Genomic DNA, 26,357 nt, shown 5'->3' on the forward strand with positions numbered 1-26,357 from the left:
AGAAATTTCAAAGCTCTCTCCTTTTGCAGGTTGCTCAGAGAAAAATTCAGGAAATTCTGACTCAGGTAAAGCAGCACCAACAGCAGAAAGCTCTGCAAAGTGGACCACCTCAGTCAAGACGGAAGTGAAGGCTCAGGAAACAGCCCACCACAGAGGCAGATGCCAAACCAAAGACAGACTGCTTAACCAACAGATGGGCGCTGAACCCCTATCCAGAATCACATGCACAAGTTTTTACCTAGCCAGTTGTTTCTGAGGACCAGGCAACTTTCGAACTCCTGTCTCTGTGAGAATGTATACTTTATGCTCTCTGAAATGTATGACACCCAGCTTTAAAAAAAAAAAAATAAAGGGGGGAGGGAGGGAAAGAGAGGAGCTCTGCACTTCCCTTTTGTTGTATTCTCAGTGTAACAAGTATTCTAATTTTTCTTAATATTCCCCCCAATAAAGCCAGAAATTGGCTTAATGGTGCATTCACTAAATTCATCAAATAAAAATAGACTGCTCATAAGTCCAGTTGTTAAAATTGGATTGGAACATAATTATCGCAGAACTTAATTGTTAAGCTATTAGCATAGAAAAAATTTTCAGTTTTATTTTTATCTAAACACTAACATGAATAACCTAAGGGAAGTGCTGAATGGTGTTGGCAGGGGTATTAAACGTGCATTTTTACTCAACTACCTCAGGTATTCAGTAATGCAATGAAAGCGAAATTTTTTTTTTGAAAATTTTATATACTTTATAAAGAGAAGTCCAACTGTTTTTTAAAAAATAAACTTTAATTAGCTAACAGGCAAGTAACTAAAAATTTTTACTTCTGGCTGGTTGACAATAAAGCTGGAAACTTAATTTAAGGTTTTTTGAGGCTTTTGACAGTTATTAGTTGGAAAATCCAATAAATGTTCAAAGATAGGAAGCAGTGCCTATATTTGGAGAGCAGCAATACCGTGTATTTTTGTTTATGGTAGGTAAGTTTTTGATGGTACTAACAGAGTAAAGTGGTTGCAAGAGGTTTTGGAACAGCTAGTTTTAAATGGCTTCAGGCGACTTCAGTTTTTTTGTTTGGCTACGTGACTGAATGCATAAATGCTTTGTGCTTTTGACTATCACTACCTAAAGAAAGTGTATCAAAGAAGAGATGCAGCCCCTGTGGACTTTAAACCGATTGGCAAGAAGAAAGCTTTAGCTTGCCTTACAGGATGTTTAGCTTGCCAATACACTTCAGACCAGTTGGTCTTCGCTTTGAGCAGACCTCAAAAGAGTTGCTTTGTGAAGACCAACTGGGCAGTCAGATGGTGTGACAGTGTTCAAAGGCAATAAAAAGGCTACATCTCCATGTGCCAGGCACTGTCATGAGCCTCACTAAGCTATGTGGAAGACTTTTAAGCAATGATAAACCAAGGAAAATGAAAGGCTACCTAAAATGCAGCAGGATTTCTGTATTCTCTGCAACCAGTCATTTGAAAATAAGTCAAAAGGTAGAAAAATACAAGAAAACAATTTTTGGAATATAATTTGAATGACTGTGATAAAACATTTGATCTTTGATACTAAACTCATTTGCCCATTCCTTAACTTGATAGCATAGCCTGGTATGTACAATTATGTGGGTGTGGGTGGTCTACAAGGCCACACAGCTCTCAGAATTGTTTCTGTGTTGCTTTTGTTCATTAAATAATCACAGTCATCATATTATACTGATCTGAAGGGTATATAATAATCCTTTAAAAATCATTTGCCTCATTCGTATTTCAAGATGAATTTCTACACAGACTAAGTAAGTTTTTCTGAGGATCACCCTATCAGTTAGACATTTTGAAAATGACTTGAAATGTTTTTCTAAATGTTTTCAGAAAACCAGTTTATTTTGTAGTTTTAGCCAAAAAGTGCCCTTTTTGTCACTGAATTCATATAGCATTCATAATTTTTTTTCATACAACGAATTGCTAAAAAAATTAATAATGGACTGGCTTTCTGGTTGGATTTCAGGTGAAATGTGCTTAAGGCCAGAGATCTTCCTCAGTATTTGATTTTTCCAACTTTTTTTCTTAATACAGATAGGTGCTACATTTATATCTGCCTGTTGAAATTCTGTCATATTTCACTTCTAGCCTTCTAGTGTGGCAAATCATGTTTTACTTTCAATTAAGCATTGGTAATGGAGTATCTGGTAATACTAGGGAATAATTCTGTAATTGTTTTGTACTCACCGAATATGGATCATTCCTCATCTGTAATGTGCCCCAAATACAGCTTCATTTTCCAGATACCTTGATGCAGAATAAAGTGTTTCATCATTAGGTGCAGCTTGGTGTTTAGTTCTACTTTTGGTTTTTCAAATAAATGTTAAATGTCCTGAATTTGGTCAAACTGTAAACTTAGATTTTTAGTAATACTATGTTGATCTTAAGGTAGACATCAATATGTCCTAGTGTACTTACTGTGAACCTTGATAATATTGCATATGAACTAAGAACTGTAGGTTTTAAGTAACAGGACCAGTGTGAGGTGGTTATTTTCTGCTTTATTTTTAAAATTTTTGGCTGATGCATTCTACAGAATAAGAGTTCCACTTGAACTCTGAGTAGAGAGCGCAGGTGAAGCACAGAGGCCAACACTATCACCAGGAAATCCTACTGGGACCTCAGGAATAAAGAAAATATGTTAATTCTAGTTTGAAGGTACTGATCTCTTGGTGTGAGAACTAGCTCCTCTACCTACAATTTCCACATGTCTATAGGCACTCATATTAACAAGACTTGTTTTGACAACAGCCTAACCAACCTAGGTGGGGTTTAAAGTGACTCAATCCAACTCTGAAATGACTATAAAGCAGTTCATATCATCTTATTCACACTTGAACTCCACAGGAGTCAGGGATGAAGTGTCATCTTCTATTCCAAGAATGAAGTCTTCAGGTAATGTCTCAGGTGCTATCTGAGCTAACTGGTCATCATAAGAACGTAGGGTCCATAATTTCTCTAATTCATAGGTTTCTCTGGTTTCTGGAAGCATCAAATGAATCACCATGCTGCCTATCAAGGACAGATAAAGAGTTATAATCAAGAAGCTTATCCTTATGATCTCACACACCTCTCTGACAATTAGAATAATGGTTTTCAACTGGGGAGATTTTTTATTTTTATACCTGCAACATCCTACCAGTGCATGGGATATTCCTCCCCATCTGAATTACCTGGCCCAAAATGTTAACAGTGACAAGGCTGAGAAACCCTGACTTTTACAGCCTTGGCAGAAAAAGTGTCTTAACACCAAAGCAAATGCAGGTTTGCTTCCTGCCCATCATCAAAAATGTGGACCCCCCCTAATCTTGGAGTTCTTCTGTTAGGACTTTGTGTGCAAGTGTCATCTGGACCTGTGTTGCTCAAGGAACCTGGTACAAAAATGCTGCTTGCTGCTTCTACTGCTGAGTAACAAAGTGTGCTTCACCTAACCCTGGAATAGTCTTGGGTAACTTACCAATATCCACCAAACTGACTAACTTAATAGCTTACAAGTAAGAGAAAAAAATCTCAGACCTTTAACAGTTCTTGACAGTTACTGTTTTCCCCTTTGTAGTAAGTGTCTTATGGGGAAATATTTTTAAACTATGTATATATTAATACCCAAAATAACAGTCCTCTGTTCTTGTCCTTGCCTGTGCCTAGAATGCCCTTCACCTTTTCTGAGTTCTTTAAGACCAAGGTTATGTATAACCCAAGGTGCCTTCTACTACCATTAAAGGATTTCTCCCACCTCTACCATGTTAGCCATCCTGTTCTCCACCTTTATGGCTAGTTAGATACACAAATCAGGTCAGGTGAGGATTTCACATGTGAGTAAGACCACCTGGGTTATAATTAAATAAAAATTGTTTTAAATAAATTTCAAAATTTTTACATGGAAAAACACTAAGATTTTGATCCCTTTATAATTGAAAATAGTTCAAGATGTACAATATCAAATATTTTATCTGAAGAGTGTGCCAAAACTACTTACCAAAGTCCACACAGAGCCAGTCATCAGTGTCCTTCCCTTCAATCTTAACGTGAGGCTCACTTTTACATTTCAGGTATTTGTACTGAAAAAACCCAAGTCATACATTAAAGGCAGAGAAGATGGGGGAAATCTGTTCTTACAGGTCTGGGGGTATTTCTGTTGCTCTTAATTTGGGACCTAGCTTATTCATTCCTCACAGCTATACCATGCCCTTTAGTCAGTAACACAGGGAAACTATTTGCCCCTTAAATCCTACCCATCTCCTACTCCTCTCTCCTGAATCCTCCTGCCCAAACCCTTCTGAGGGGCCACCTCACTCATTCACCAAGGTGTCTGAGGCAGACAGGCCTAAGCTCACTCAATACCTGGTTCTCACCTACATCATCCTTTCTGTCCATCCTAGCTTCCCTTCACTCTCAGCAGAGCCAGACGCTACCTTCCTGTTTTAAGGCTAGGTATTCTCAGTTCTAATTTCATCTTATCTACCTTTTTGACAGTGAGAGATTTTATCATCTCAAGTCTCTGTTCCCAGCAGATTCCATAAATGGTCTAAAACAGGTACACTATTAGAAAAAAGGCCAAGTAAAATACTATTACAAGAGAGAAAGACATTATATAATGATAAAAGAGTCAACTAACCAAGATGACCTAACAATTATAAATGTGCACCAAAAATCAGAGCTCCTAAACATGTGAAACAAACACTGATAATGTTAAGGGGAGAAATAGATGACAACACACTAATATAGGAAATTCAATATTCCATTTTCATTAATGGGTAGAACAGTAAGAAGACCAATATGGAAACAGAACTTTGAACACTACAGACCAACTGGACCTAAACAGACATTAACAAAACATTCTACCCAACAAGAGCAGAATACAATTTTACCTCAAGTGCACATGGTACATTCTTCAGGATATATCATATATTAGGCCACAAAACAAGTCTTAAATTTTAAAAGATTGGACTCATATAAAGTATATTATCTGATCGCAATGAACTAGAAATCAACAAAGAAAAACAGAAAATCCACAAATATATGGAAATCAAACAATTATTAGCTTAAACAACTGGTCAAAGAAATCATAAGAGAAATTAGAAATTATCTTGAGACAAGTGTACTTACAGGATGCAGTGAGAGCAGTGCTAAGAAAATTTATAGCTACATATGCTTACATGGAAAGTTCCCTAATCAACGTTAATTTACACCTTAAAGAACTAGGAAATGAACAAATTAAACTTAAAACTGGCAGAAAGAAAAAAAAATCAGAGAAAAAAAGACAAAAATCAATGAAACGAAGGTTTAGTTTTTCAAAAAGGTCAACAAAATAGACAAAAAAAACCCCCAGAAAATCCAAATAACTAAAATCAGAAATAAGTGAGGAGATATTAGAGAAATAAAAAGGATTGTAAGTACTATGAAAAACTACACAAGAAATTGGAAAACCCAGATTAAATGGACAAATCCCTAGAAACACAACCTACCAAGATTGAATCATGCATAAATAGGAAGCATAAATAGGCCTATTCAGTAATAGTAACAGAATTGAGTCAGTAATCAAAAACTTCGCAACACAATTATATCTCAAAAGAAGGTGGGGGTGGGGGGTGGTGGTACATAGGAAGAAAAAAAAACCCTCCCAACAAAGAAAAGCCCTGGGCCACACAGCTTCACTGGTAATTTCTACTAAATATTTAAATATAAGCTGACACAAATTTTTCTCAAACTCTTCCAAAAAACTGAAGGAAAGAATACTTCCTAACTTATTCTATCAGAGTAGCATGGCCTGATACCAAGGCCAAAGACACTACAAGACAAGACAAACTACAGGCCAATAACCTTGATGAATACTGATACAAAAAGCCTCAATGAAATACTAGCAAATCAAATTCAACACCACATTGAAAGAATTATATACCACAACCACACAGAATTTATTCCTGGAAGGTAAGGATGGTTCCACATGAAAATCAATCAGTGTAATAAATCACATTAACAAAATGAAGAACAAAAACCACAGGATCATCTCAAATTTATGCAGAAAAAGCATGTGACAGAATTCAACACCCTTTCATGATTAAAAAATAATAATAATAATAAAAACTCAAGATAATAAAGGCTGTATATGAAAAGCCCACAGCTATAACCTATTATACTCAATAGCAAGACAAAGTTTTCCCTCTAAGACCAGGAATGAGACAGGAATGCCCACTTTTGCCAATTCTATTCAACATAATACTCAAATTCCAGCCACAGCAATTAGAGCAAGGGAAAAAAAGAAAAAAGAAAAGAGAAAGGTAACTAAACTGCAAAGGAAGAAATAAAATTATCTCCGTTTGCAGATGACATGATTTTATATGTAGAAAACCCAAAACACCTGTTAGAACTAGTAAACGAATTCAGTAAAGCTGTAGGATATTAAGTCAACAACCCCAAATCAGTTGTGTTTCTATACACTTAATAAGCAATGTGAAAAAGAAATTGAGAACAATTCCATTTACAATAGAATAAAAAATAAAATACTTAGAATTAAATGTAACTATGGAAGCAAGACTTGTACAATGAAAACTACAAAATTTGGCTAAAGAAATGAAAGAAGACAACAATAAATAGACTGTAACTGGAAGACGACAGCATTGTTAAAATGTCAGTACTACCCAAAGCTACCTACAGATTCAATACAATCAATCCCTATCCAAATTCCAGTAACTTTTTTTGTAGAAATAGACAACTCTACCCTAAAACTTATATGTAATCTAAAGAGACCCCCAAATAGCCAAAAACAATCTTGAAAAGAGAGCACAGTTGGACAGTTGGAGATCTCAAATTTCCTGATTTGATAACTTACCACAAACCTACAGTAATCAAAACAGTGATCAAAACTGACTTATAGACCGATGGAATAAAATAAAAAGCCCCCATGGTCAAACAACTTTTCAACAAGTTTGTCAAATCATTCAGTAGGGGAAGGAAGACTTTTCAAAACACAGAGCTGGGAAAAAATGATTATCTTCATAAACGAGAATAAAGTTGGAGCCTTATCTCACACCATCTACGAAAGCTAACCCAAAGTGTACCAAAGACCAAAACATTAGACCTAAATCTATGAAATATAAAACTCTTAGAAGAAAACACAGTGGAAAAGCTTCATGACATTGGATTTGGCAATTTCTTGGATATGAGACCACAGGCAACAACAAAATAAAATTTCGTGCATCAAAGGACACTAACAGAGTAAAAAAGGCAACCTACAGAATGGAAGAAAACATTTGCAAATCACGTATTTGATATGAGATTGATCTCGAATATACACAGCACTACTAAATTTCACAATAAAAAACCAACCTGATTAGAACATGGGCAAAGGACTTGAATAGGCATTTCTCCCAAGATACACAAATGGCCAATAAGTATTTGAAAAGATGCGGTCAAGATGACAGAGTGGTAGGACCATGAGCTTGCCTCTCCTGTGATTACAATGAAACCACAACTGAATGCTAAACAACCATCAAAAAAAGACTGGAACCTAGCAAAAAGATCTTCTGCAAATGGAAACATAAAGAGGGAACCACAGCAGGATGGTAGGAGGAATGTGCTCATGATATAATTGGGCCCCATACCCCCCGGGGTGGGCGACCCACAAACTGAAGATTTGTTAAGTCGCAGAGGCCCTCCTAAAGGAGTGAGAGCTCTAAGCCCCAAGTCAGGCTCCCAGCTTGGGTCCCAGCACTGGGAAAAAGAGCCCCCAAGACATCTGGTTTTGAAGGCCAGAGGGGCTTGGCTCTGGGAGCCTCATGAGACTGGGGGAAATGGAGACTCTATTCGCTTGAGAAACGTACACGGAAACTCACATGCACCAGGTCCAAGGACGGAGGTAGTGATTTCACAGGAACCTGGGCCAGACCTTCCTGCTGGATTTGGAGGGTCTCCTGGGAACGTGGGGGACAGCTGTGGCTCACTCAGGGGACATAAAAGCTGGTGGCAGGCTTTCCAGGGGTCTTTATCTACATGAACTTTCCTGGAGGCTAACAGCTTGATTGGATCATTAGCACCAAGACCTAGCCCCACCCAACAGCCTGCAGGGAAGCCTCAGGTAAACAACATACAGGGTGGGAACACAGCCACACCCATCATCAGACTTCCTAAACCACAAAGGCCTCTAGACACAGCACTACCCACCAGAGGTCCAGGACCAAGCTTCACCCAGCAGTGGGCAGGCACTGGCTCCTCCTGCCAGGAAACCTGCATAAACCTCTAGTCCAGCCTCACCCACCAGGGGCAGATACTAGAAATAAGAAAACAATAATCCCAAAACCTGTGGAAGGAATTCACAAACACATAGAAAGACAGACAATATGAGGCGGCAAAGGAATATCTCCCAGGCCAAGGCACAAGATAAAATCCCAGAAGAAGAAATAAGTGATGAGGAGATAGGTAATTTATCTGAGAAAGAGTTTAAAGTAATGATGGCCAAGAACTCAAGAGAAGTATAGATGCACAGAGTGAAGTTTTTAGCAAAGAGTTGGAAAATATAAAGAATACCCAAAGAAGAAGAATAAAATCACTGAAATGAACAATACACTAGAAGGAACCAAGAATAGGCTAAATGAGGCAGAAGAACGGATCCGTGAGATAGAAGACAAGATTAGTGGAAATCACTACTTCAGAACAGAAAAAAGAAAAAATAATAAAAAGGAATGAGGATAGTCTAACATGAAGCGCTCTAATATTTGCATTACAGGGGTCCCAGAAAGAGAAGAGAGAAAGGACTTGAGAAAATTTTTGGAGAGATAATAACCGAAAACTTCCCTAACTTGGGAAAGGAAACAGTCACCCAAGTCCTGGAAGTGCAGAGTAACACACAGAATCAACCCAAAGAGGAACACACCAAGGCACATAGTCATCAAATTGACAACAATTAAGGATAAAGAGAAAATATTAAAACTAGCAAGACAAAAGCAACGAATAATATACAAGGGAACTCCCATAAGGTTATCAGCTGATTTTTCAGCAGAAACTCTACAGGCCAGAAGAGAGTGACACGATGTATTTAAAGTGATCCAAGGGGGAAACTTAGTACAACTAAGAATACTCTATCCAGCAAGGCTCTTGTTCAGACTTGATGGAGAAATCAGAATCTTCACAGATAAACAAAAGCTAAAAGATTTCAGCACCACCAAACCAGCTTTACAACAAATGTGAAAGGACCTTCTCTAGCCATCAAACCATAAGAAAAGAGAACAAAAAGAAGAAGGAGGAAAAAAGAGACCTACAAAAGACTGCTTTGAGTGTTCAGGATCTCTTTGTGGTTCCTTATAAATTTTGGAATTGTTTGTTCTAGTTTTGTGAGGAATGTCGCGAGTATTTTGATGGGGGATGCATTGGATCTGAGGATTGCTTTGGGTAGAGTGGACATTTTGATGGTGTTGATTCTTCCAAGAGTACAAGAAATCTTTCCATTTCTTTGTGTCATTTTGGTTTTCAGAGTATAGGTAACCTTGGTTAAGTTTATTTCTAGGTATTTTGTTGTTTTTGATATAATGGAAATGTCTCTGCCAGTTATAAAATTCTTGTTTTTGAAGTGAAAAAAAAAAAAGTGAATGAAGGGCCGCAAATGGTAAAATAGCCATCTTTTTAATGGGTGAGTTGTATTCCATTACACACACACACACACACACACACACACACACACACACACATGCAGCATCTCCATTATCTATTCAACTATTGATGTGCACTTAGGATTCTTCCATATCTTGGCAATTATAAATAATGTTGCTGTTAATAGCAAGGTGTATTTGTATTTTTGAGTTAATTCTTATTTTGTGGTTGGCTTTATTCCTTTGATAACTATATAAGTTTAAAAAGCTAAACCTCCAAACGTTCTCAGAAACAATGAACAGTACATATATGTATATTTAAAAATGTATGTGCAGTAAAAAAAAAATAGATCTATCAAGCCATGAAAAACATGGAAGAAACTTAAAAGACATATTACTGAAAAGGCTACAAACTGTGCGATTCCAACCCAAATGACATTCTGGTAAAGGCACAGCTACAGAAACAATAAAAAGATCATGGTTTTCAGGAGTTTGGGGTGAGGGAGGGAGGGAGGGAGGAATGAACAGATGGAGCACAAGGGATTTTTTAGAGCAATGAAATTATTCTGTATGATACTACAGTGGTGGCTACATGTCATTATGCATTTTTCAAAACACATAGAATGTACAACGTCAAGAGTGAACCCTAATGTAAACTATGGACTTTGGTTGATAATAATGTGCCCATGTTGGTTCATCGATTGTACCAAAAATGCCACACTGACGAGGGATGTTGAGGGTAGGGGAGTATACATGTGTGGATGGGGAGGGCTATGTGCGAACTCTATTTTCTGCTGAATTCTGTTGTGAACCTGAAACTGCTCTAAAAGAATAAAGTCTATTTAAAAAAAAATGATGAAAAACAAATTAAAAATATACACCTATTAAATAAATAAAAAGAAAAACAATTATTTGAAAAGGTGATCAACATCACTAATAATTCAGGAAATGCAAATCAAAACCACAACAAGATACCATTTCATGCTCTTTAGGATTACTATTATCAACAAACCAGAAAATAATAAGTGGTGAAGATGTGGAGAAACTGGAACTCCTGTGCATTGCTGGTGGAAATGTAAAATGGTACAGCCACTATGAAAAAAGTATGTTTCCTCAAAACATTAAAAATAGAATTACCATCATTTGGCAATTCAACTTCTGAAGTTAAAAGCAGGGATCTGACCAAGTATTTCTACATTCATGTTTACAGCAGCATTATTCACAATAGCTACAAGGTAGAAGCAACCCAAATGCCCATGGATGGGTGAGTAAGATAAAGTGTGGTATATACATACACTAAAATGAATATTCAACCATAAAAAGAAGGAAATTCTGACATGTGCTACAACATGGATGAACCTTGAAAACGTTATGCTAAGTGAAAAAAGCCAATCACAAAAGGACAGAGATGGTTTCACTCATAGGAGGTACTCAGCATAGTCAAATTCATAGAGAAGCAAGCAGAATGGTGGATGCCAGAGGCCGGGGAAGGGAGAACAGGAAGTTACTGTTGTTACAGTTTGTTCTGCAAGATGAAAAACGTTTTGGAGATGGAAGGTGGTCATGGATGCACAACAATGTAATGCAACTAATGTCACTTAACTGTACACTTAAAAAGTTAAAATATTAAGTTTTATGTTACATATATTTTACCACAACGAACAAGAACAAAACTTTGAGTTTGCATTGTTCTCCCTCCTCATCTAAAATTTTTGTAAAAGTAATTTCTAGTCCCTTGCCTTTGCTCTTCCACAGAAAATTCTCTGACAATCCTCTCATTCTTTTTATATCTCCAAGTTCAATGGTCACTTCTAAGACTTCATCTTACTCTGACCTACTATTACAACGGACAGAGACCCTGGGATCGTGTTTTATAACTTCTTAATGCCCTCTCAGTTCTCTTTGCCTCTCCAACTACTTTTTTGGAATCTTCCTCTCTTCTGGCATGTTGCACCAGGGTTCTGTTCTCAGCTTCCTTATTTTACCACCCTTCTCTCACCAATCCGCTATTCTTTTGGTCTTATCCAATTTTCAACGTGGTGAGAGAAGTATGTTCCCCTCTGAAGTGGTATCAGAATCAGCTTCCAGGTATATTTTCTTCCTCATTCTGATTCCTATTCAGTCCAGCTGGAAAATGAATTGCTTTCTTTTCTCAAATAGATTCGTGAATTCGGGGGGGCAAGAACTAAATCTTTCATTTTTGTCTTCTCAACACCCAGGACGGTGCTTGGGAACACTGGACATGCTCAAACACATGAATTAAACTCTAGGTCAGCACTAGACAAGAGAACTTTTTGCAACTATGGAAATGTTTTAATATTTGTGCTGTCTAATATGGGAACCATTAGCCACATATGGCCACCAAGCACTGAAATGTGGCCAGCACAAGTGAAGAACTGAATTCTTAATTTATGATTAAATAGCCACATGGGGCTAGCGGGTATCACCAGTGGACAGTTTTGCTCTAGAAATCCTGGATTATACTGTCTTCTAGCCTGCCTCAGGTTATTTTTTAAATATTTTCTCCTGGTGGTCACAAGAGACAAGAATAAGAAATATTCTGACTAAGGCTAGGTATTTGTCCCCGTAACTTGCACTATCAGAGAACATAAAACACTCATGCAAATTCTGAAAATCTGGGTTTCTCACGTAATCTCAAGTGATGGGTTTACTCTTTAAGTGCTGCTCTGCAGCCTGATGCATGGACACTATTCCATTAAGTTAATGGTTCCAAAGAATAAGAAACCTACCATTTTCACAATGTAGTAGGCCATGGCATGTAAGTGTCGAGTGGAAGTTCCACTACCAATCACAAAGTAATCCGTGTATTTCATTTCCGGAGGAACCCTGATCACACAAATGTCTCTTGCATTTTCTTGCCTCAGAAGAGAAACCAGCGTGTCAATGTCAAACTTGGGACCAGTATGATCTGAAAGGCACAAAGATTTGCTTGTGTCAGGTGGCCAAGTAAAGATAGACACTGTATGAACCCAAAAATGCAGGCAGCTGACAGTGAAAATTTTCCTCCATAGAGGTGTTTAGGTCTGAAATGTTTTGAAAAACAGCAGGGCTCGGGTCTCCTGGAAGCTGAGCCTGGACAATGGTTTCATATAGTGTACTGCTCAACTTTTATGGGAGGAACGCTCAGGTCACAGAGAAATCACCACACATCCTTTCCTACTACCACATGCAGGTAGAATCAATCATACATGAGCTTTCTCTTCTAGCACTTGATGAAGTGAATACAGCTCAAGCACAGATGTGCTATTCAAAGAGAAAAAAACAGCAGCATAATTTAGAGAGGTGGAAATATCTTGGAGCATATTCAACTGAATCCCAGCCAGAAAGGATCACAGAACCGGGACTGTGAGCTGGAAGGTCTCAGTATCTGGTCCACAATCCTCACTTGAGAGAGAAACTTAGACCTAGCCGAATAAGTGTGTGGCCCCAATCAACCAATTAGCTAAAATTTTAACAATCCTTATTTCGAACTTTCAAGTTTTTCTTACAAAGCCATTTGAGTTATGTAACAACTGTTATCTGTGACACACTTTCTTTTTTCTGTAGAGATCTAAATATTCTGTTCTTCACGTTGGGGTATTAGAGCTTATGGATTTATGGCTCTCTTACGTTCTAAAGGTGACTCCCAAATGGGCTGAGCCCACTAAGACCTCTCCCTCTCATACTCCATCCTTTCACAGATGTTATCTGTTTACCATCTGCCAAGTTTCCAAAAACTTAGTTATCAGAGACCCTTAAACTGGCCCCATCTCCTATCAGCACTTCTTACGCACCCCTTAGCCCTGACTCTCGGCTCTTCCTCAGAATCCTCACGCCCCAACACTCTCGGCAAGTCCACTTCTCGGGACCCTAGGCAGAGTGTGAAGGGGGATGAGGACGATGAGACTGTGATGCCACGAGTCCGGTGTGGCTGTTCGGACGGACGCCGGGGTTCGGGAGACCTCAGTTCCTCTCTTGACCTCAGAGTTTCTTCACTAGAAAATGCAAAGCTGGAGCCGATAACCTTTGCAGCCCTTTCCAGCTCTGGCTTCTGTAGGAGTTCTGTGACCCCAAGGAAAATGTAGAAAGAGGGGAACTCAGAGCCTCCTCAGTTGGGAGCCGGCTCCCTCCTCTTTGCCGTACCTGCTGTGCCTGACTCCGGGCGCTCCTCGCCGGCTGTCCCCTCCGCCCGCTCCTCCAGGCCAGGCCCGCCGTGCAGGCCGCGCGCGCGGTCGGAGGTCAGACTGGCCCAGCCGAGCGCTGGTCCCCTCGGAAGCCGCCCCACCGCCAGCAGCCGAGGCCGGGGGGCCGCGTCGGCCGCGGCCCACGCTCCCGGGAAAGCGGCCCCACGCCAGAGAAAAGCCGCGAGCCGCCACGCCACGCAGCCGCCCGGCCCCATCGCTGTCGCCGTGCGTCGACTCACGGGGCGGGGCTTAGTGAAGCTCGAGAGGGTCTGCCGCTTTCGATTGGTCAGGTCTCTGCGCTGCCAAATGACGTCAGGAGCGTGGGCGTAGCCAGGGCCCAAGCGGGGCCATGGGCGGAGTCTGAAGCCCACGCGGGTGGGCGATGGTGACCCCACGGTGACCCGGAAGAATTTAGGTTTTGTAGGCGTTAGGTAACTAGCATTTGACTGGTCATCTTGCTTTGGTCTGCGTCATAGTGACGCGTTGTGTTATCTTTGCATTATTAGTATTTTTTTTTCAATCTGTCTCCATTCACTGGAATGTAAATTGCAGAAATTTTTGTTTTTTTAACTGCTGTCTCTGCAGAGTCTAAAGCTGAATGTACAGAGGTTGCCGCTGTTGGTTAGACTGGAATTAGCTCGTCGCCCATTACCAAAAAAGTTATCAAGATTCCCTTGCAAATTTAAATTTAACTGAGGAAAATCAGTTATCCTGAGCTAGGTTTGGGTGGGAGTCAAAGGTGTAAAGGACTATTTGGAAAACGTCGTTAGGTCAGATACCCTCCCCGAATGCAGTTATTTTATGCCAGTGGACTGTACTGTGGAGCCCACTTATGCCAGAATAAGGAATTCTGTGCAGCGACAGAATTAAACTGTAGGATTTGAGAACTGAAAGAGACCCAGGGAGAAAAAGTCACTTGCCCATGGCCAAGCTGGAACCAAAAGGTGTTTCTGAAGTACAGCCTGGTGACTTCTGAGAGGAAGAGGTTAGTAGAAGGGGGCAGATAGCTCATAAGCCAGAAACAATTCCAGGCACCTAATAGGTACTCCAAACGCTTGATACATTGTTTAATTTCTTTTAAAGAACTACAAGCATTAATTTGGGGGAAATTAAAAACTACTGAAACTAATGCAAGCACCTGTGTGTACCACACCAAATATTTACAATTGCTTCAAGTTATTTTTGAAAATAAGAAGAATGTGTTACAGATGAAGTGAAGTCTCATCCTCTTCACTTCCATTTCCCCATAGGCACGGAGCTGGTGCTTCTCCCAGCTTTTGCCATCAGTTCTGTGTTTCCACATCCCATACCTGCTTTTACCACCTGTATTTGTCATCTCAAGTAGTGGGTCATCATCCCCCCAAATTTCCCAAACTCTGGACCGCATTCATTGCAGGATCTCCCTGCAACAACTATTCTGTTGTCAAATCCTGCTTACACTACCTCCAAAATATTGTTTAAATCCAACTTCTTGTCTTCATTCCCATTGTTCCTTCCTTAGTCCCTCAATAGGTGTTGGCTAATTACTGAGACAGCCTCCTACCTGGCTGTCCTGTCTCTAATCTTTCTCTACTCTTTCCATCCTCCATGCTGCCAACTAAAATTATTTTAGCCTCATCTGCTTTTTGCTGTTTTGCAAACACACCGTAACCTTTCCATGCTGAGCTTTGCACATACTATTCCATTTTTAAAGAGTGCTCTTCTTCCACCTTTGCACATGACAAACTCAGACTCACTCTGTAAGACCTACCTTAAGCAGTAAGATATCTCCCCCAACTCTCTCAGATGGTCCTTCAGAAACCCTTCATCCCTTTGTTCACAAATGTCTTCAACATTTACCATGTTTGATTGGTTGATAACCCATTGGAAAAGACTTAGATTTATTTCCAGCTTGTCTGTTTAGGAGCAGTGTACCATTGAAGTTACTTAATCTCCCTGAGCCTCAGTTTCCTTATCCGCAAAATGGGAATGATAATGTTTTCTTCACAGAATTTTCTTTAAAAATGGAATAAAATAAGAGATATAAATTACATACCACAGTACTTGGCATGTAGTAATCACATGAAAATTGGTATATTGTCTGTTTATAAATTGGCCTCAAGGGGAGGAAATACCTTGAACCCAGCCATTCTCATAAAGCCTAGCCTAAAAAAAAAAAAAAAGACTACCTGGGAACATATATATGGTCAAAGCTAGACTTAACTTACTGCAGCAAGAGAGACTGCACACAATGGAGAGATTGCACACACTCCCTCAGAGGGAGTCGGAGGGGCTTTGGATAAGGCTTATGGTTATGCTGAGTCTAAGGAGAGCCCAGACGAAGTGGGGACAGCTGTGGATTGGATGCTGACCTGAAGCAGGGGCAGTTCAGTGATTGTGTGTCTCATTACACTTTATTCAGGAGATTAATCTCTGATTAATTCAGCTCTGTGGACAAAACGTGACACAGGCCAAGGTATATGTGGAAGTGAAAAACCCATAGAGTTCTCTGAGGGTTGATACCCTCACCATGGCATTCACCTCTCCTGGAATGTCACCCCATAGCCCCTTCAAGTTGTATCACTTTAGGGGTTGTCATTCATTCCCCCAAGTCCAACTTGAAAGGGGCCCCCTAAAGCTGAACAGTGGGAGGCTCTAAGACCACCTTCTTCAGCCTCAAGACCCAGGTCTATTTAAATATTACCTCCTCTCAGATCCTTCTCAGGCTCTTACAGAATCACTGATGTGCCCCCAAGGCATCTTGGACTCTTTCAAATACAAATACATGATATTGATGACATTTACTCTAATTGCCATCTCCTCCCTGTCTGGGAGCTCCTGAGGGGGCAGGGATTATTCACCTTTCCCCTCCTTGCCCTGGCCCAGCACCTGGCACTGGAATGTTTGTTGCCTTAAACTTTGGTAAGGACTCTTGGGAGATAGCAGCTCACAGGTTACTCAGAATGACCCTGATGTGCACACTGTCTGCAGACTGCACCTACACACATCAGAATGAGGAGAAAGTACCTCCTCACTGTGGAGATGAGTACAAGGAGATGAGTACAAGGAGGACCTTCCAGGTCCTTACCAATTCCTGTAGGCTGTGGGAGAGAGAATGGCCTGGATGCCGGCCAGCGCCCAAGAGTCTGAGGGAACACCATGGGTGCCCCGAGGCCCACCACCAGAGTGAGCCATGGTTCTGAAATCTGAGGACACAGAGCTGCCCAAGGAAACTGGTGGGAATCTGAATCTGCCATTTGGCCCAAAATATAGGCTCACTGGAGAAATGGTAGAGAAGTTTCTTCCCACATAGGAACCTCCTAGGTGAGGCTCCCAGATGGCGGTGCTCCCAGATGCCCTCAGACCACAGTTTCCGTGCTTCCTGGGAAGCCAACAATTCATCGTATCAGAGGCCTCGATGCCCACTCCGGGTTGGACTCCCTGTCCTTACAGTGCGAATGGCATGATTCACAAACCAACAGGAAACATCTGAGCAGACAGGCAACACAGATTCCTGGATCCATGGGGAGCTTGGGGAGAAAAGCATGCCTTACCCCTGGGTTTATAAAATAATGAATCCCTGTTGCTGGACTTTGACTTAAAAGGCTTTTCCCTCTTCCAATTAGGAGATTTACATTTACAAAGAGGAGGATAAAATCATTGTTAAATAGAAACACGCAAACTGAGAGCATCTAGAATTAATTAGATTTATAAAAGAGGTAATTTTAATCCTAGCTCTTCCCCTCTGCAGGGTCTCCTGAGGACAGAAACAGTACAAAGAGAATGGAAATCTGAGAAAAAGGATGAAATTTAAATGAGGCAGGAGTACTCACCAACAGCTACAGCTGCTCAGTTGGGGATTGAGCTGCCCTGTGAAGTCAGGAAGGAAGGCTGAGCTGGAGAGAAGTGGTCCCAACCTATTTCATTATTATGAACTTCTGTTTTTAAAACTGTGGTTCTTTAAACATCAGTTGTTGAACACATACACGAAAAAATTATATTGAATTGCAATAGCATCTACATTCAAGTGTGGTGGGAGACGTGTGTTCATTCTGTCCAAGGCAATGGTGATGCATGTGAATGCGAGGATCCCTTCCAACCAAAAGGGCCGCAGATTAGGAAACACAGATGCACAGTTGATTTTCATGCATGGAGTAAGCAAAGGCTGGGCTTGATCAACTTCCCAGTCCCCAAACTGTGTGAATTCAGTCACTCACTTATTAAACAATGATGTATGTACGAGTTGTGGTGTTAAGTGCCCCAGAGTCAAGTGTGGGTACACACACCAGGAAAGCTTGCTCAGCCCTTCTCTTGTTTAGTCCCTGGGCCCTTTTCAGGCCCAGTCTGTTCTATTCTTCCTCTCTGTTCTTTCTGAAGCAGGTCCCTGGTGGCATCTCCCAAAGTAGCACCTGCTAGCTCCACAGGACATCTCTGTGACCGCAGCTTCCCACCTTTCTACCTTCCCAGGAAGCCCTAGGAAACAAGTTCAGGTGCCTTGTGGCTTTGCTACTCACAGAACAAACAGGAGGCTCCTGAATTAACACACCAGGGATGTTAGTAGGATCCATAAAGTTGAAAGTCCTTCTAGTCATGGGCCCTGGTTAATTTATAATTCCTGATTCCCTCAGAAAGCTGCTTCACCCCTCCATTCTCAGCACTCCAAAGATAGACATGGTCAAGCTTCCGACTCTGCCTTTAAAAAGCAAGCGAGGACTGAAAACAAAGGCCAAGCTCTGCAGCAGATGCTCTGTTCTCAAGTGGGGGCCTTTTGCATTTCTGAGGACCTTGCTACTGAGTAACTGTCTTTTCCCGAGTCTTCACCTCAGGTAGGACGGAAGACCTGTGGAAACTGCTTTTGTTAATTAACAAACTTGGTCTCTGAGAAATCACAGAGAATGAGAAACTGCTGTTTCGGGATTATTTCAATGAGGCTGGAAGGTCCCACTCTTGCCTGAAGAAGGGGAGGCAAGTGGGCCATTTCACACAGAGACGCGTTGATAGCCCTCCTCCCCCACGTGCAGCACTTCAGATGAAGGGGTTTCAGACACGACTCTACATGATCTCAGCTTTATATGTCTAAGGGGCAAGGACCCTGAGTCTGTCTCTCAGCCCTGCTGGTCATCAGACTGTGAAGTTTCTAAAGGAAACTGCAATAGTGTTACTAATGGGACGTGTTTCTCCCCAGAGCATATAACCCTTTTGAGTGATGGCCAATGACATCTCCAGCCCAGAGAACCTCCCCCTGCAGGATTACAGACCAGTTCAGAGGCTCTGTGGCCCTCCTGACCCAAAAGCCAAATCAGAGCTCCGCCCCCCACCTACAGTACCTTGGGTTATTTATTTTCCACCAAAACCAAATTTCCTTTGAGTCTCTGATTTCTTCTAATCAGATGTGTTGACAATCCAGCAAACATTCGGCTCTGTTTCCTTTTTCTAATCCCAGTTTTGTTGAGTTTCTTCCCTTTCGTAATTATTCTGAGACTTGAGTGATTCTGATCAGCAGATGAGTGTGACCCTGATGGCTAACCTCCCACGGGCTGGTTCAGAACAAACAAACTCAGCCTCCTTAGCAGGAGCTCCTATCCTCTGACTGGACCCCTGCCTTGAGGACCCCTGCGTTGGGTCACTTTCAGCTCCAAGTCACACCGTGGACGGGTGCCAAGAGGAGAGGGGACACCTCACAGAGTGTTCGGGTTTGATCTGGGATCTTACCTTTACGACAGTGCACCTTTTGGCCACACCTAAGGAAAGCAAGTGATGACAGACATTAATTTCCACTGTTGCAGATCAATTCTCCTGTCTCCTAGGTGGCTCCACAAATTGACACCACATGCACACACACACACACACACAAATTCTGAGAAGGGTGAGCAATGAGTTTCTTCAGGCTGATCCATTCAGGCTTCTTAATACACAGGGGCTTTCTCAGTGACTTGCGAGTCCAGCCATAGTGTGGGTGGCTTCTGGGGATCCTGCGTTTCCTCCGGGCCCTCTTGGTCGTTACTTGCTGCTGATGCAGCTGCTGCTGTCAGGAGCAAGGTGACAACATCAAATGCAAAGCTTCTTAGGGACCAATAACATTTATAGCATTTGTATGGCTCTATTATATTCATTTATTTATCCCAAACACATTTTTCAGTACTTACTATATGCCAGGCACTGTTCTTGGTGCTACAGACAGGTGCCAGACTGCAGCATGACTGTACCCCTTACTCAGTCTAGACAAAGACAGCGAGGGCCCGTCATATGTGAGTCACCATCCCAAACACAGGGCCCCAGGCATTAGTTGTAACACCAACATACTGTTCTGCTCTGTGCATATCAGAGTGCAAGGCAGTGATTTTAGGGTTAAACTTGATCCTTATATGAACAAAGACATTTTATCACTTATAGAAGACAGGCCTCCTAGTTTGCCACCATAGATAATCTTGGAGACAACACCAGAGTTTGATTTTCTCTGTGGATGATAGGGGGGTCTCTGAAGACTCCTTAATACCAGCTTGACAATTCCAAGGTTATCTTTTAAAAGATGACTTTGGCACCATAAGACTAAATGGTGAAAAGCTGAAAGAAATAAACCCACACGATACAGCACATTAATCTTTGACAAAAGAGACAAGAATATACACTGGAGATAAGACAGTCTCTTCAGCAAATCATATTGGGAAAGCTGGACAGCTGCATGTAAATCAGTGAAGTTAGAACACTCCCTCACTCCATACACACACAAAAATTCAGAATAGCTTAAATTATAAGATGTGATACCATTAAACTCCTAGAAGATTACATAGCCACACATTCTCTGACATAAATTGTAGTGATGTTTTCTTAGGTCAATCTCCTAATGCAATAGAAATAAAAGCAAAAATAAACAAGTGGGACCTAATTAAATCTAAAAGGTTTTGCAAGCAAAGGAAACCATAAACAAAATGAAAAGACAACATATGGACTGGGAGAAAATATTGGCAATTGATGCAACAAACGAGGGCTTAATTTCCAAAATATACAAACAGCTCATACAACTCAACAACAACAACAAAACAACCTAATCAAAAAATGGGCAGAAGACCTAAATACACATTTCTCCAAAGAAAACACACAGGTGGCAATCAGGCACATGAGAAGATGCGCAACATTGACAATTATTGGAGAAATGCAAATCAAAACTACAATGAGGTATCACTTCACGCTTGTTAAAATGGCCATCATCAAAAAGTCTACAAATGATAAATGCTGGAGAGGGTGTGGAGAAAAGGGAACCCTCCTACATTGTTGGTGGGAAGGTAAATTGGTGCAACCACTCTAGAAAACAGTACAGAGTTTCCTTAGAAAACTAAAAATAGAGTGAGGGTGTGGCTCAGTTGGTAGAGCACATACTGAACATGCACGAGGTACTTGGTTTGATTCCCAGTACTTCCATTCCTCCATTAAAAAAAAAAGAAAATGAAAAAACTAAAAATAGAGTTACCATATGATCCAGCAATCCCACTCCTGGGCATATAACCAGAAAAGATGAAAGCTCTAATTCAAAAAGTACATGCAGGCCAATGTTCATAGCAGTACTATTTATAATAGCCAAGACATAGAAGCAACCTAAGTGTCCATCAACAGATGAATGGATAAAGAAGAAGTCTACACACACTTCTTCTTTATACACACACACATACACACACACACAGGAATATTACTCAGCCATAAAAACGAACAAAACAATGCCATTTGTGGCAACATGGATGGACCTAGAGATTATCATACTAAGTGAAGTAAGTCAGACAGAGAAAGACAAATATTATACACTATCACTTATATGTGGAATCTAAAAAATAGGATGAATAAAACTATAAAATGGAAACAATCTCACAGACCTAGAAAACAAACTCATGGTTACCAAAAAGAAAGGGGTGTAGGGGTAAGTTGGGAGTATGGGATTAACAGATAAACATTACTATATATAAAATAAACAACAAGGATTTACTGTATAGCACAGGGAATTCTGTTCCTTGTAATAGAAAGAATATAAATATATACATATATATGTAAAACTGAATCACTTTGCTATACACCTGAAACTAACACAACACTATGAATCAATTATACTTCAATAAAAAAAAAAGACGGCCTTGGGAGCAACGAGCAGTATGAATATGAATATGGAGAGAGAGAGAGCTGGTTGGAAAGCCGTTTGGGGGCCATTACTATAATCCAGGTCTGAAGTGACAACAGCCTGATGGAAGTATGTAGGAGAGGAAAAGACAGAGATTTTGGGGGTTTTTTTTTTGAGTCTTTAAAGTGCTTATTATTTAAAGTTTCTCATAAGAGGGTTTATCATTTAAGGACATTTTTAAGGGCATCCTTGGGATAAACAGTTTGGCTGAGCACATTTCCACTAGTCACTTCAACCTCATGGGGTTGCTTAGGGGAGACTCAGGCAAGGACTGGAATCAAAAGTCACTGGCTGTAGAGCCAGGTGTCCCCTTAGGACATGTTTGATATTCCTGGGGCTCAGGACCAATTGGTGAGCAGCTATTTTCACACAGTATAAAATGAAGGAAGGCAGCAGCTGGAAGCTTGGAGACACAGCTCACGTGCTGAGTGAGGCAGCCTTCTATTCCCCGAGCAAAGTTCTCTGCCATCTTCCTGCCAGGAGCCAGTGGCTGTGGAGGGCCTCTCCGGCCACCTTTGTCAGGGGCTTCTAGGGTGACAGAGGTCAAGTCCTCTCATTTTATAGCTAAGGGGAAATATAGTTTCGGGAGTTAGTCACCAACAGTCTCTGCAAATCCAACCCAAAAGAACACATCTTCAAGTTAGAGGGTGGACTTTGCAGGAAAAGGCAAAGAGGTCAGGGCTTTGGGTTTCAAAGTTTAAAGTTCACAGTTTTGAATCGAAGAGCTTAAATTGCATTCCTGTTGTTGTTCAGGCCACACATGAGGGATGAAAAGATTGTTAATTACTCATTCTTTTAAAAAATTATGAAAATTTTCAAACATATAGGGGAGAGAAAAACAAATTAATGTGCTCTATTCATTTCAGATCTTTTTTCCTTTAGAAACAAAATATTTCAGATTCATCTAAAGGAAATTCACCCTTCACAACCCTCCCTAAACCCATACCTCTCTCAATGGCTAGAGATTAACCACTACCCTGAATTTGCTGTGTTTCAGTCCCATGCCTGTTTCTCTTCTTGAACTTCATCTGTAGGCATAAACAACTTACAGTGTACTTTTAAATGTTTAAAAATTTTCCCTAAATATTTAATACTGTACCAATGGCTTCTGGTTGACATATCTTTGTTCTTTTCATTTGCCTCTCCCCAGTTACTAGTGTAGTTGAACATCTATCTCCTTATATGTGTGTTGCCATTCAGAGTTCCTGGGGATTGTCTGCTTCCAAATCTTTGCCAGTTTTTTTACTGAGCTGTCTTTACTTTAAAATTCTTTTTAGAAGTTATTTTATTCCACTTAAAAATGAAGTAGTATTTGAAAACGACTAAAGAATACATATGGCATGTGGATAGAACATAAAGAATAATAATAAAACAAACCTACCAGGAAGTATAAGGAATAAAACAGGGCAGCGCCATGGGAGCCCCCTGAGTGCTGCTCCCCCAGTGCCCCGTTCCTCCTCCCCAGAGGCAACCACTGTGCTGCGCTTCATATAATAACTCTTTCACCTTCTTTCCCATAAGCTTATTACACGTTTAATACACTCACATATTTAGTTTTCCATGCTTTTGAAAACATTGTGGCATCATATTGCATGTATTCTTTTGCAACTTTCTTTTTTCTGTCACTACCATGTTGGCAAGTCTTCCCTCTGGGTGTTTGTCACTGTAGGCTCATTCATTCTCACTGATGATGAGTGCTCCATTGTATGTCACAACAGCTTCATCCATTCTACTGTGGAGGGACATGGGGTTGTTCCTCACAAAAACTCTTGCCGGTTTTTTCCTTGTCGTCTAGAACACGTGTGCAAGAGTTTCTCGGGTGTTCCACTCCGAGGAGTGAGACTGCTGGATCGTAGATTGGTGCATCTTCAACTTCACCAGGTAATACCGGATTGTCCCCTGAAACCATTTTTCCAACTTAAACTCCCAATAGCAAAGTATAAGTGTTCCAGTGTTCTCACTGCCACCAACACTTGATTTTTGTCAGATGGTTGTTTTTTTTTTATTTTACCAATCTGGTGGGTGTGAAATGATGTTCGCTTGTGTGATGCATTCCCCTAATAATTCTTCATATAACCTGGGTACTAATCTTTTATCAGTCATGTGTATTGCATTATGTTCTTCCAGTCTGTACCTTCCCATTTTTAGTCAACTTTATTGAGGCATATTTATATAAAGTAAACTTAACAAATTTTAAGCCTATAATTTGATATTTGAGAAGTGTATACAGTTGTCTAACTACTAAATCATGCCACAAAATGTTTCCTTTGCCCCGACAAGTTTCCTTGTGCCCCTGCTCACTCCCCTCTCTCCCCGTCTAATGTCAGGCAAGCACAGATCTGTTCAGTCAACACAGTTTCGCCATTTTCAGGATATCATATAAACAGACATTCAGTATATCCATCTTATTTCATCTGGCATAATGCTTTTGAAATTCATCCATGTTGTTCCATCTATCAATAGTTTGTTCCTTCTTATTGTCAAGTAGTATTTCCTTATATGGACACACCACATTTGTTCATCCATTCACCAGCTGATGGAAATTTAGGCTGTTTCTTGCTGTGGCTATTACAAAGAACATTATTATGAACATTTACATACAAGTCATTGTCTTGTCTATGTCTTAATTTCTCTTGGGTAAATATCTAGGAGTAAAAGGGCCAAGGTAAGATGTGTGTATATTTAACCTTATAAGAAACTGCCAGACTGTTTAACAAACTGCTGAATTGGTCCCCACCTTCCACTTTCACCAGCAGAATATGAGAGTCTGTGGGTCTTTAGAAGTTTGTGGCGTCTTTCCTACAGAGCTTCAAAAATTGTGACATAATCCGATATATCCGTCATTTTCTTGATGGCTGGTGCTTTTGGGGATTTGTGAAATCCTTCATCACTTGGTTCTTCATGTTGTGATTCTATTTGTGAATTTCTCCCGAGAAGATTATTAGATTTTGTTTTTTCTTCAGAAGGGTCTTTTTTCTGACATTTCCCCAGAGCAGTTCATGGGCAATGGACACTTTGTCCGAGATACAGCATTTGTTGTCATTACGGAGTAATGGGACATGAGGTTGAGGGTAAGAGCTCAAAGTACTAAATTAAGGCAATTACTTTTCACGTACTTGAAATTCTCTGAAAAATTCTTGGTTTCGCAATTCTGTTCAGAATGGAGTTCAACAACGCTTTAAAACGCAGATCAGCACACTTTCTCTATAAAGGACACGTAGTACATATTTCAGGCCGTGCAGACCGCAGGACTCCGAGCCAGTACTCAGCGCTGTTGTGGTGGTGCAAAAGCAGACGCCGACAATCTATAAATGGATGAGCGTGGCTGTGTTCCAATGAAACTTTATTTCTGGACTCTGAAACTTGAACTCCATATAATTTTTATGTGGTACAGAATCATATTCTCTTTTGACTTTTTCCAAACGTTAAAAATTATAAAAGCTAAGTTTTGCTTGCGAGGCATAAAAACATAGGCAGAGCCAGATTTGTACCCAGAAACAGTAGTGTGCCAACCTCTGATTACAGAATACAAGCCTCCTGACCCCACGTAAGGAAACTGGGTAATAACATCCTCCCCATTTTGCACAGGGGAGCATCAGAACCCAGGGAGACTTCAGAGTTCATCCAGTTTAGTTGCCGTCTCGTCTTCTTCTCCTCCATTTTACAGATGAGGAGGTTTTGGTGCAGAGAGAGAAGAGAACTGAGCAGGCCACATAGCCCGTGAGTGACAGACAGGGCCAGGCTGGACCTCAGGTGTCTTGATCTAAGTTCTACTTACCTTCCTCCACTCAATTTCAAAAAGCAAAATTTAAAATTACATCCACAGCCCCAAAATCTTTCTGCCACTTATCAGCAGTTCATCTTTTTTTTTTCACTCTAAAGGAATCTATTCTAATAAACACCTTAAAATTAAGGATTCACAAAGCTCAAGTCTTGGTATTTAATTTGTATCATTAAAACCTGTACAATGCAATTAACAGTGACAGTTGCATTGTAAATTTAAGAGAAATTTTGTTTGCTGACATGATGATATCTATGGGAAAGTTAAACAGAGAATTAAAATTGGTTAAATAACTAAAATACCCTCAAGGCACCCACATTCCAAAAAGCCTATCTCCAAAGCAAATTTTATTCCAGTATTTTGAGGACAAAAGGAATGGCAATTCAGTTTAAGTGGCAGAGGGATCACCTCTACAGGTTAGACTGAGGCCCATGGGGTTGGCCAGGATGCGAGACTCCAGGCCTGAGGTCAGGGCTCTCACGGCAGGAAAGCTCTGGAACCCAAGCTCAAGGGGTTCTGCATCCTTGTCTCTTGTTCATGGCTATTCCCACCCGAGATTGGAGCCTAGGACACACTGGTGCCCAGTACACAATGGTTGTTGAAGGACCAAAATGGGTCTGCAAGAGGTGATTCCTGGGAACT

At 40.6% G+C, this 26,357-nt stretch overlaps 2 protein-coding genes across 3 annotated transcripts in view; one reads left to right on the forward strand and one right to left on the reverse strand.

Moving 5' to 3' along the window:
- Positions 1 to 2,303, forward strand: part of IGF2BP3 (insulin like growth factor 2 mRNA binding protein 3) — a 122,329-nt gene extending 120,026 nt beyond the window's left edge. For both annotated transcript variants that reach the window (XM_006201803.4, XM_006201804.3), the window contains exon 15: positions 30 to 2,303. In XM_006201803.4, coding sequence (XP_006201865.1) covers positions 30 to 128 — 99 coding nt within the window. In that variant the 3' untranslated portion in view covers positions 129 to 2,303. The remainder of the gene's footprint in view (positions 1 to 29) is intronic.
- A 204-nt stretch (positions 2,304 to 2,507) lies between these two features.
- Positions 2,508 to 14,029, reverse strand: MALSU1 (mitochondrial assembly of ribosomal large subunit 1). The gene is made up of 4 exons (XM_031674235.2): positions 13,751 to 14,029; positions 12,358 to 12,536; positions 4,003 to 4,084; positions 2,508 to 3,038 (listed from the first exon to the last, which is right to left on the reverse strand). Exons 1-4 carry the CDS (start codon positions 14,004 to 14,006, stop codon positions 2,851 to 2,853), a joined length of 705 nt encoding a protein of 234 aa, XP_031530095.1. The 5' UTR covers positions 14,007 to 14,029; the 3' UTR covers positions 2,508 to 2,850.
- Positions 14,030 to 26,357: the final 12,328 nt, after the last annotated feature.

This window comes from Vicugna pacos, chromosome 7 (genome assembly GCF_048564905.1).
Source record: "Vicugna pacos chromosome 7, VicPac4, whole genome shotgun sequence".
In the NCBI taxonomy this organism is placed as follows: Eukaryota; Metazoa; Chordata; class Mammalia; order Artiodactyla; family Camelidae; genus Vicugna; species Vicugna pacos.

Bases quoted from the DNA above. Each gene is read 5' to 3' on its own strand.
- MALSU1 (XM_031674235.2), bottom strand. From the start codon at position 14,006: ATGGGGCCGGGCGGCTGCGTGGCGTGGCGGCTCGCGGCTTTTCTCTGG. The intron at 4,085-12,357 runs GTAGGTTTCTTA...GGGTTTTTTCAG, and splicing joins CCTACTACATTGTGAAAATG to TACAAATACCTGAAATGTAA. The intron at 3,039-4,002 runs GTAAGTAGTTTT...TGTCCTTGATAG, and splicing joins CTGGCTCTGTGTGGACTTTG to GCAGCATGGTGATTCATTTG.